This window comes from Centruroides vittatus, unplaced genomic scaffold (assembly GCF_030686945.1).
Source record: "Centruroides vittatus isolate TY-2023 unplaced genomic scaffold, ASM3068694v2 contig_2153, whole genome shotgun sequence".
Classification (NCBI taxonomy): domain Eukaryota; kingdom Metazoa; phylum Arthropoda; class Arachnida; order Scorpiones; family Buthidae; genus Centruroides; species Centruroides vittatus.
In genome coordinates, this window is record NW_027121343.1 from 353 (window position 1) to 11,534 (window position 11,182).

Genomic DNA, 11,182 nt, shown 5'->3' on the forward strand with positions numbered 1-11,182 from the left:
ATTAATTTGGAAAGTTTTGGAAGAAAAGAATTAGCTCAGAATGAAACAAACCCACAACAGCTGCTTACTATGTGAATGTGTTGTCAGTTATGGTACCCAAATCTTTGTCTGATCTTCACTTCCAGAACTATTAATTTAGATATTATCATTAATGGTAGCAGTAATATAGCTCAATCTAATCCAGCAATTGCTTTGCTTTAAAAGTTTCATTATTTTGTTATAATATAAATTTGATATCGTGAAAATTTTTATACCTTTTATATCATCTTCTTCTATTTGAGTATCTTCATGTTTTCTTTTAATTTCGGGCTTCAAAGGTTTCTCTGGATTTATCTGTCGCCTTTTCAATGCCTCTAATTTCTGTTTAAAGAAGAAAAAGGGATATCAGATAACATGTCTTTTTCTAAAAATAAGTACAAAAAAAGTTATCTTATTTTTATGTTTTATACGTAATAGTGTCAAAAAATAAACTGATGTTACCTAGCAACAAATGCAATTGCAAGCATGTATGTATTCAAACATTATCTTAGACATGTCAATGTCATGTTCAATATAAGATAGATGTCTATATTTGGATGGATTAAACACAAATCTCAGCTGAGATGGATAAGGCTTCAGCCTACCACTCTGAGGACCTGGGATTGAATCCAAGAGTTGAAAAACTTTAAGAATTTTAAGAGGTGATCTGTCCTAGTTATATCAGGCCCCATCACTCGTCCCCCATATGCCCTATTGTGGGACTGGCTAAACTCGCAATGCACCTAAAAAAATGGCTCTCTTAGTACTCACAGAGCAAAAAAGAGTAAAAAAAAAATATACGAAACAACAAGAATATTGAAGTAAATAGGTATGTGTCCTCAAAATTCTGAAATGAAGCATGAGAAGTGGCAAACCAACATTAATTTCTGCATCAAACTAGATAAAAATTTTACAAAAACATTTAATCCATTTAAAGAAACATACATTAATGACATCATATTTCTAATGGCCAAATAGCCAAGTGACTAAGGTGTCAGCCTACACTCTGGAGAATTGAATCCAGGCAAGTCAAAAAAAACTCTAGGTATTTTTCAGGGTGGTCCATCCAAATATGTTGAGCCCCATCCTTCACCACCCTGGCCAAACCTATAATTTAAAAAAAAGGTATAGAATTATCCTGTAGAGGGGTCACTGCATAGTGTCAAAATTGTCACTTGGCGATATTTTTATTAAATTGGGATAAAAATATAATATCGGCAATTGCAAGTGGCGATAAAAACACTAATCCGCTTGTTTCGACATTCAGTGTGAAATTAAATCACAAATCACACTTCGGGAAAAACAGCAAAATGTCAAGCTTCTGTACAATAGGAGTCCTGTGCACCACACACCTAGTGGTTTCATAAGGTCACATAATAAATTCGGACAGAAAAGAAGGAAATAACGTCGAGAACCAAAGACAGTTTTTGCAATGCCACCCAGCATTTCCAGATTGTAGATTTTTTATTGACTGACAGAAAATTTGGGGACGTTTTTAGGATGACTTTCTTTCACTTTGATCTCTTTTTAGTAGACTAAAACAAAAATTTTGATGTGTTATTTGGAATTATTCATTAAAAAATTATTCAAAAATGATTCCTAGTGCCAACAAAGAGAGGGTTACATGCTCAGCAGGTTTCGTTCAAATCAGAGACCCAAATGTCCAATCTGCTTCTCCTAAGTAACGGCTTAACATGTTACTTTTGCTTTCCAGACACCAAGCTGATAAAGATACTGGCCCTTGCATTAATTAGTAAGTAAAACTAGTGACAATAAATAATTTGAAGAGGCAAAAAAAAATTTTAAACTGGCAAATAGTTGGCAATATTTTAAAATTTTCCAGAATGACCCCTGCCCGTACATATTTTAATGCTAGCTAGTTACATAACTAAAAGATATAATGTTAATAATATAAATGATTCTAATATTTAATGAAAATTAATATTATTCAAATTTGAATTACAAAGGTTATACAAACATAAGTTCGAGTCCTTATTTCTTTATTTTCTTCCCTTTATTCCAATCAGGAACCACCATGCAACTTGCAACTTGAAGTCAAAAAAACTTTTAAAATTAACGAACAAAACACTATTAGACGACATACAACACAATTAAAAATGATCTTCGGTGCCGACCTGTCTTTATAGGCTACGGCGTCTACAAAGCATTAAAAAGACTACAGTTTTTAATGCTTTGTAGACGCCGTAGCCTATAAAGACAGGTCGGCGCCGAAGATCATTTTTAATTGTGTTGTATGTCGTCTAATAGTGTTTTGTTCGTTAATTTTAGAAGTTTTTTTGACTTCAAGTTGCAAGTTGCATGGTGGTTCCTGATCGGAATAAAGGGAAGAAAATAAAGAAATAAGGACTCGAACTTATGTTTGTATAACCTTTGTAATTCAAATTTGAATTTAACTTTAATTCCCGAGTTTTGTACGAAAATATGAAAATTAATATTAATAAATAAAGAAAAAAAAACATTCAAAATCTTACTTCTTTATGTGTCTTTCCTGTTATGTGAACAGACCATAAAGCTTCACCCTTGAGGGAGACATCACAAACAATGCACGTTAATTGTCCAGTACTGTTATATGTAATAAATTAAAGTCCGCCACATAAATGCTATGAAATTAATATAAAATTATATAATTCGAAAAGCATCAGAAACATTAGAAGAAAGCTTTAATGATAACAACAGAACAAATAACTTGAACGAATAACTGATTATATCATTAATTGAAAGGCAACTAACCTTTATATCAGCACTTACTTTGTTTAAAATCTGAATATGACTGATCAAGAGTCAAAAATGCTCATTTTTAAATAAATTAAGCTACAAAGATTCATTTCTTTTTGGAAAAAATAGCTTTATCGATGAAAGTTAGATATAATGAGATTGCAATGAGAAATATGAATTTATATCTTTATTGTTTAGATACTAGCGAGGTTGAAGCCAAAGTTTTAAATGCAAAACTGTGTATGTCGGACGTTCAGCACTGCTTTCCTGTAAGCCTAGAAGTTTGACAATAGCATTTGGAATGTCGAGCATGATTCCACTGACTTTCCAAATACCACTGTCAAACTTCTAGGCTTACAGGAAAGCGGCACTGAACATCCGGCATACACGTTTTCGCATTTAAAACTTTGGCCTCAACCTCTCTACTAATGCATTAACTGCAAGTAATATTCTATGAATATTCTACAAGTAATATTCTTTGAAACTCTCTTTTGAATATTAACATATTCATCACAGTTTACTGTTACTGTTAGAATATGCATTCTAAAAGTAAAACTGACATTTTAGAAAAAATCTTTGGCTTCCTAATAAGCAAAATTTCTCTGTATATTTGTCAAGAATTTGTTATAATTTTAAATGAATCCAAATGCAAAGACAGTCAAATGTAAGTATAAAAGTTCTCTCCAAAAACATGATTTACTTCTTTTTCATATCTAACAGGAAAAGTTGCTCTTCTTCTTAAAAGGGTGATTCTAACTCTTTAAGAATTAATAGAGCTAAACAGTCAAAGGAGATCATGCAGCTTAAACATAAACTAAGCCAAGCCTCCAAATGGATAAAATCTAACGATATAGTCGTAACAAGGGCAGATAAAGCCAAAATAATGGTTTTAATGAAGCGGGATACGTATGAGAGAGAATTAAATGAATACCTCTCCGCAACGCAATGCACAGAGATGGAAGCAAACTGGGTAGATAAAATGCAAGCGAGAGTTAAGCGGTTCGCCAACACCAAACTCGCAAAGAAGCTGAGTATGAGAAACATCATTACGGACGCTCCGGACGTACCTAAACTTTTCGCTTTTGCTAAAACGCATAAGCAAGGCCATGAGCTAAGACCTATAGTGGACAAAGGAAGAGCTCCTACTATTAAACTGGAGAAATCAGTGCATAATATGTTATCCACACATCTGAATGGCTATCAGTTCAATATCTCAAGTCCGAAAGAGTTGATACAAAAACTTAAAGGCATAGACACACCCGGTTATGCCACAGTATGGGACTTTAGATCGTTATACCCCTCAATTAGAATAGAACCTTGTTTTTGTGCACTGAGAGATTTCCTCATGGAGAAAGTAAATGATGACAGCCTGCACCATCAAGTTTTAGAGTTAGCCCATTTGGCGTGTTATAGTTCAGTATTCCAATTCAAAGGAAAGGCTTATGCACAGGAGAGGGGTGTACCCATGGGGAGTCCGCTATCCGGGGACCTATGTGAAATGGTAATTAGAGCATTGGAAGCCAAAACACTGTCACCGTTTCTCTCAAACATAATTTTATACGGAAGATACATAGATGACATCATTATCCTCTGGAAATCGATGCCGGACCTAAAGCAGTTTAAAACGGCCATGAACGACAACCCCTATGGCCTACAACTGGAAATGGAGCAACACAGTCCTGAAATAATCCACTTCTTGGATATAGAAATAAGGATCGAAAAAAGGATACTACAAACGAGGGTCTACAGAAAACCTACAACCATACCATCGTACATCCCCTTCGATTCCTGTGACCCCTACTCCTATAAAATGGCTGCCTTTAGGGCTTTAATAGAAAGAGCCTACACGCACTCTTCCACAAACGATGCTCTACAACAGGAATTAACGTTTATTAATAGAATAGCAAGAGAGCACGGTTACACTAACATCGTAAAAAAGTTATATAACCGGCACCTCCATACAAGCAGTATAACAAACCAAGAAAGCGTAGTGAAAAAAGTTACCAGAGAAGAAAACACAGAAAGGACCCCGATGACATACAACCCGCACCTTAAAACAATATACAACACAATTGCGAAAAAAAGGGGAATTAAAATCGCTTATCGGAGAAACCCTTCCATATACAGCCTATTGAGAAACGGAAAAGACGCACCTAACCCGTATAGGCTTCCGGGAGTGTACAGTATCCCTCTACAGGACGACAGATGGCAGAAACAATTACTGTACATAGGGTCCACTAAACGCCCACTATGCACTAGAATAAAGGAGCATAAATCCGACATTACCCGCCATAAATACACAACGGCATTGTCAACGTATGCAGCAAACCCGGATATAACACCGAATTTTAATGAGGCAAAGGTGATCCGCACCACCCAACATCAAGAACATCTGAGAACTCTGGAGGAGATTGAAATTTATAAAGCCGATCGCACAACAACATGTATTAATTTCAAAGAAGAAAGGAATCTCTCCACTGCTTGGCAGTTTTTATTGGAAGAAAGGTCGTAAATCGGTTGACGTCACGCGTATTTATCATAGGAGGCGCACATCGTTTTCCCAAACGGAATAAAAGGAAATTTAAATATTTGGAACGGCACACGGTTGCCCAACGTACTCGATCGTTTAAATTACGGAACACGTTCCATTTATTTATGCTGTTCAATTATCAAATCCAGAATTGGCCTGAGGAAGAGCCCAGGAGGGGCAGTGAAAACGTTCGCCATTTCGAAAAATAGTTCGCACCGGTTATCGGTTTGTAGAAGGTATTTAATTTTATTTGTCTTATACAACCCGTCATGTGTGGAGAAGTCGTTAGTTTACTTCTTTTTCATATCTAACAGGAAAAGTTGCTCTTCTTCTTAAAAGGGTGATTCTAACTCTGATAATTCTTAAAAATCTGTGCAGCAAACCGAGAGGGGTGGCAAAGGAGCAATCAAAAATGCTCAAAAGGAAGAAAACACAAATAAAAAGAATAAGGCAAATTCAGTGAAGTGCCACAAACATACTTTAAAGCTGTTTATAAACAGTTCATACAAGAACGCAAGCACTAGAGGCATTCTCTACCTGCAACCACTCCGGAAGCCTCGACGGCTTCACTTCAGTGCAAGTTACCATCAAGCATGGCCGAACCGCAACCAAAACCGGCTCGGATCGTTTGCCAAAGAAAATAAGGGCCCTAACAAGTCTACGGATCCTCAATCTTTATTCAATTCAAATATATCCAACCTCCTACCGCTCCAAACCCTCGAGAAACGGAAGAATAGGTATAATCTGTCGCGATGAATAAAGAAATGTAAATTTTACCCAAGTTAACTCGAAATTATAATCGCGTTACGACAGATTTCTGGCTGAATTTGACAATTGTTTACTATAATCGAGTGACGTCACAGATGCATTCTTTCGCTCTACGACCGAAATAAACCGATTAAAGTTGTATAATATAAACTATTATCGAATAGACTTAAATAATCTGTCAAATATCTCGAAAATATCACCATGCAAGCACTAAGCACATTTCGATTACTCGACCTCTAGTCACGTGTACTACAAAATGTAAGTAGAACTTATATTTATGTGTTTATATGTATATTTAATAAAGGATATTTTGCCAAAGGCGAATCGATTCGTTGTTTTCCTTTAGTAATTAACTCGCTTCTCCTCTCCTTCATTAATTTTCTCAAATCGCTTTGAGTGGGCTCTTTTTTGTGGATGTCGCCATCTTTGTTTGGATGATGTCACTTCCGCCTATTCATGGCGACGGCATCGAACGAATCTGTATTTCACTAATTTATTTATTAAAGTCTTATTTGTAGTATTAAATCATCATATTTTAGGTATAATTGCTATATTTAGTGTTATAAGTGACGGTCCCTTAAGTGGCGTTTGTATTTGATTTAAAATTTCCCATTAATTAATTGCCCGAGGTTAATACAAGTTAAAATGGTTTTAAAATTTCTGTTAAGGTAAATATGTTAATAATTAATTATTTTTGAATATATTAGCATATTAAAGTTTAACGTAAGTCGTATTATTACGTTGATGATTTATGTGTTACGACACGCATTTTAAATTACGTAACAAAGAAAATGAACAATTGCCGTAAATTCATTGTAGTGATGACTTGAAGGATTATATAAAAAATTCTACAGAGTGCCATTTAAAGTTTATTCTCTGCATAGGTTTTTTTTTCTTCTGTATTCTATTGGACATCTTCCACATTTGAAAGATGATGCGGAAAGTTCGGCACATACTAAATGATGTAGTTGCTTTAACGTGGACAGAAACTGGTTTTTCTGACATGCCGGCGTTTGCTCGACTACTGCTGGTGATTGACGTGAACTGATGATTGACTGCATGCAAGTGTCGCTAGTTGCCGAATAAAAATATCCGATGAGTTGAATGCGGTCTTTGTCGAACATTATTTGGGGCCTTCGTTTTGTCAAAAGGATCTCGAGCCCACCATTTGATTGCGGGTAAATTTGCTTGGATGTCGAAGGAGACCGGTTTGCTCCAACGTTGACTAGTTTGTGCCGGGCTTAAGAGTTTAAATTCTTTAAAGCATTTTCCGATAGCTGTTTTTAGTTTTGCCAAATGTTATGAGGCAACGTGAAGAAATCTTCTCTTACTATATCCCGAAATAAATTGTCCCATGTTGTTAAGTCTATATTTTGATGGGCTCGCAAAGGCTCCCCTGGCATGCTCAAAATGTGGAAATGAGAGCAAAAAGAATAGTATGTAATTAGAATTGCAAAATTTCCTTAAGTTTGGTGTAACCGTACATCGGTAATTATTTTTGATCTGTTCGTTCAGTTAATCGTTCCATTGTATACCGATGCACCTGTAAAGTCCTGCCAGTGTCACTGATAAGCAGCACTGCCCATTGCACAATATGAGTAGTATATTATAATGTTGTACAGAAAGAATTGATAGGTTTTATTTAGGGAATGCTAGAAAGAATTTAGTAGATATTAAGTAGTAGAAAAGAGATAATGCATCTGGAAAAGTTACAACAACCTTGCTTAGTATGCATTTGACAAGAATTCAACTTAAATTATCCAGAAATATAGACAGAAGCTGTCCATTAACTTTAGCTAAATCATTCATAATTGCATGTTTTGATAATGAAGGACACAAACCATAAAAAGAAAAAAATATATCTGATTTTGACCTGTTAGTCAGTACAATAAGAAAAAATAAAGTTGTGAATTTGAAATTTGATTTAATAAAATGATGAAATCAAAAGATCTTGGCAATTTTTTTAAATGATTGTTCAGTTTCTTATTTTTTATGAATTATTGTATTTTATTGCATATAAGATGTGGCTTTTGTTTCAAAAATGGCTGTCTTATATGTGAAGTTGCCCTCCCCTTTGGCTAATGAATTCTCTTGTATTTAGGAAAAATGCCTTCAATAGGCTACAAGTAACTTCTCCCTAGGCCAACTCTTGAATTGTTTAATTAAACGTTATTCTTTCTTTAAAAAATATTTCAATAAACGTTAAAAAATTTTCACTTTATGGCAAAACGTTTCACAATTGACTGTCTCTTCACCCAACACACACTTCTCTGTAGGCTACTGTTGCAGCTGGAACTTTATCTTCTCCCTGTAGTTGCTCTCTGTCATTACTGTCCCACTTAATTTACATAATTATTTGCAAATTTCTTAAAAATGTAAAAACAGATCGACCGAATTTGAATAGTGGAAAAAATTTGGGGTCGAGTGCAAAGTGCAGGATAGCTTATATATGCTAAATACTTTTTCATAAATATTCTATGCTGAAACTGATGTGTATCTTATATACCATAAAATACAGTAGTAATTATTTTCTATATGCATTTTAATTTTAAAGAAAATTTTATTTTACAGGTATTTTGCAAACAATGAACAGCTAATCCAAAGAGTAAGTGTTACATAATTATTTTCAGTAATCAGATATTTGGTTTTTTTATTATTTTTTAAGAAAATAACTGTATTGTTCAACCCTTTACTAACACTGGAAGTATATTACACTTACAATCAAAAATCAAACCTGTTACTGGCATTTATCCTATAGAAAATCATTTGTGGGATGATCTTCTATAGGATAAATGCCGGTAACAGGTTCGATTTTTGATTGTAAGTGAAAATAACTGTGCAATCAAAAATATAAATTATAAGAATATCCATTACAAATACAATGCTGATTGATATAGGCCTATTCTGATTTTTGCCTCTAATCTGTATCTATAATGAATTGTAAATATAAATTAAATACACACATATAAGTGATTTTCAAGCCCAATTTATTAACATTAATTCAAATATCTAGTCGTGGTCGGGCTACATTCATAGTCCAAATGCAGTTTGTTGGTAGATTAATTTAGTCTAAATGTAATTAAATACAGTTTTGTAAATATTTATTCTTCTTCTTCTTCTTCTTCTTCCTCAGCTTTTCCCACTCTATGTAGGGTCGCTGTTTCTATGATACTCTCACTCTGCCCTCTGGCGCCTAGCAGGGTTTTTTCCATATTCAATTGTCGATTTGGCCAAGCCCACAAATGGAGCTGCTGAATGGCAAGGGCTTGACATATCCGGGACGGAGCACCTATGGAAAATTCTTGGGAGGTTTCTTGTCCAAATTTGATCCAGGGTCCTTCGAAAAGGTCGGCCGATGCCTTAACTGCCTCTGTCTTTCAGCCGTCTGGTATGAATCTTTTATAAACTATTGTGATTTGAACCAGATTTAGTATTATTATAAAGGAGTACTAATAGATAATTTTATTTCATATTTGTAGATTGTTTTTTTACCTGATCTTGAATTGTGTGTTTTATTCATTCTCTGTTTCCCGTATAAAATTACTGGTAATACAGTAGAATCATGATTACCCAAGGAATGTGGACCGATGCTACCTTGGATAACCGAAAACTCAGACGAAACGGATGGCCATGGCCATTTCGGATGAAAAATTATGAATATAAAAGATTTATACAATACATCACATTTACGCCTCTTTTTATACTCTATTGAATTTAATCATACATTTTATCATTTTAAACTTTCTTATATGAATTAGACTATAAACAGTGGCACATTATCCTATGGGCAAAAAGGGGCAATTGCCTGGGGCTCTGCCATTAGAGAGCCTCAATTCAATCTTTCATAAGAAAAAATTTTTGCAAAGAAAAATGTCTGAAGTTAACACTGTACATGGGATCCCCTAATTCAAATCTGCCTGGGCCCCACGAAGCTTTAACATGCCACTGAGTATAAATAGTGTATTTACAGGTTTGCCTCAGTTAATCAGGGCTCAGACTCATTATACTATAAATTCAGTCCATTCTTATATTTTGTTGAAATTTTTTCTATATTTTATTAATTTCTATTTATACACATAATAATGTAAAAGTGATTGAAGAATTTAGAATCAATCATAGATGTTAATTAGCATGATATATTTAGTTAATATTTGAATTTCCTATGATAAAGGTTTCCTTTATTTTGACTATAAACGTTTATTTATATGTTTTAATGAAATTCAAATTAACACACCAACACACAAAAATTAAATCTTAACATTTTTATCAACATATAATTATGTAATTAAAGTGTAAAATACCATTATTATAAAATACAATCAAATCTTGATATGTAGCCACCTCCATAAAGTGCTAACTATTTATCAATAAATATTTATTTATTTAAGTAATTCGATTACATCTTCAGATATTTTCTATAGCTGTCCGAGTCCTATCCAATTCGAAGAGCCGCACAGATTACAATATTTATGTTTGCTAGAAGTGAGTAAAATATTAATGTCTTTATATTATTTTAATATGTGTGTTAAGTACTGTTACATGTAGTCCTTAGTTAATGCAATTCATAAATTTTAGGCCAATTTAAATACTACACAGTACCGTTTTACAGTTTTAAAGGAGGTTACTACTAAGCACTTTGCTTAATACTTTCACCTACCACATTAACTAGGGACTACCTGTATTAATAAATGACAATGTAAATGAAATACTATGTAACAGTTTCTTTACACTTTGAAACAATATTTAATATATCATTTACAGAAAAATATATTTCTTTGTGACCATACATACATAGATGGGTCTTAGTCTACTTTCTGTCCCTTCACACGCTGTACAAGGCAATAACAATTCCACACGCTATTGTCTTGTATACAAGCGTCAGATGAGGTTGCTGATATAGGAAAAATTTGATCTCAGGATAAAACAGGGATGAGGGGAGATATGTGGGTATGGTAGGCACTGAGACAATTTTATTATTGAACCCTTTTATTTAAGAAATATAGAAGCTACAAAATTTTCTTAAAAGGCTTCCTTTCAGGACAGTGAGTGTTGGTTAATGTGTACCTAGGTAGCCAAGATGGCGGACCTTCCGGTAATCTCGATCCAGGATACTTAGTGACGTCAAGATGG

General features: G+C 34.1%; 1 protein-coding gene and 2 long non-coding RNA genes across 3 annotated transcripts; 2 read left to right on the plus strand and 1 right to left on the minus strand.

Moving 5' to 3' along the window:
• Positions 1 to 254: 254 nt before the first annotated feature.
• On the minus strand, positions 255 to 2,921 carry LOC136970741 (uncharacterized). The gene is made up of 2 exons (XR_010880028.1): positions 2,511 to 2,921; positions 255 to 360 (listed from the first exon to the last, which is right to left on the minus strand). It is a non-coding gene; the product is annotated as an uncharacterized lncRNA (long non-coding RNA).
• Positions 2,922 to 3,550: 629 nt separating this feature from the next.
• On the plus strand, positions 3,551 to 5,266 carry LOC136970739 (uncharacterized). The gene has a single exon (XM_067265191.1). The coding sequence runs from the start codon at positions 3,551 to 3,553 to the stop codon at positions 5,264 to 5,266; it is 1,716 nt and encodes a 571-aa protein (XP_067121292.1).
• A 1,207-nt stretch (positions 5,267 to 6,473) lies between these two features.
• LOC136970740 (uncharacterized) lies at positions 6,474 to 10,777 on the plus strand. The gene is made up of 3 exons (XR_010880027.1): positions 6,474 to 6,720; positions 8,624 to 8,657; positions 10,474 to 10,777. It is a non-coding gene; the product is annotated as an uncharacterized lncRNA (long non-coding RNA).
• Positions 10,778 to 11,182: the final 405 nt, after the last annotated feature.

What these genes read in the sequence shown, in the direction of transcription:
- LOC136970739 (XM_067265191.1), top strand. Translation starts at nt 3,551, where the DNA reads ATGCAGCTTAAACATAAACTAAGCCAAGCCTCCAAATGGATAAAATCT.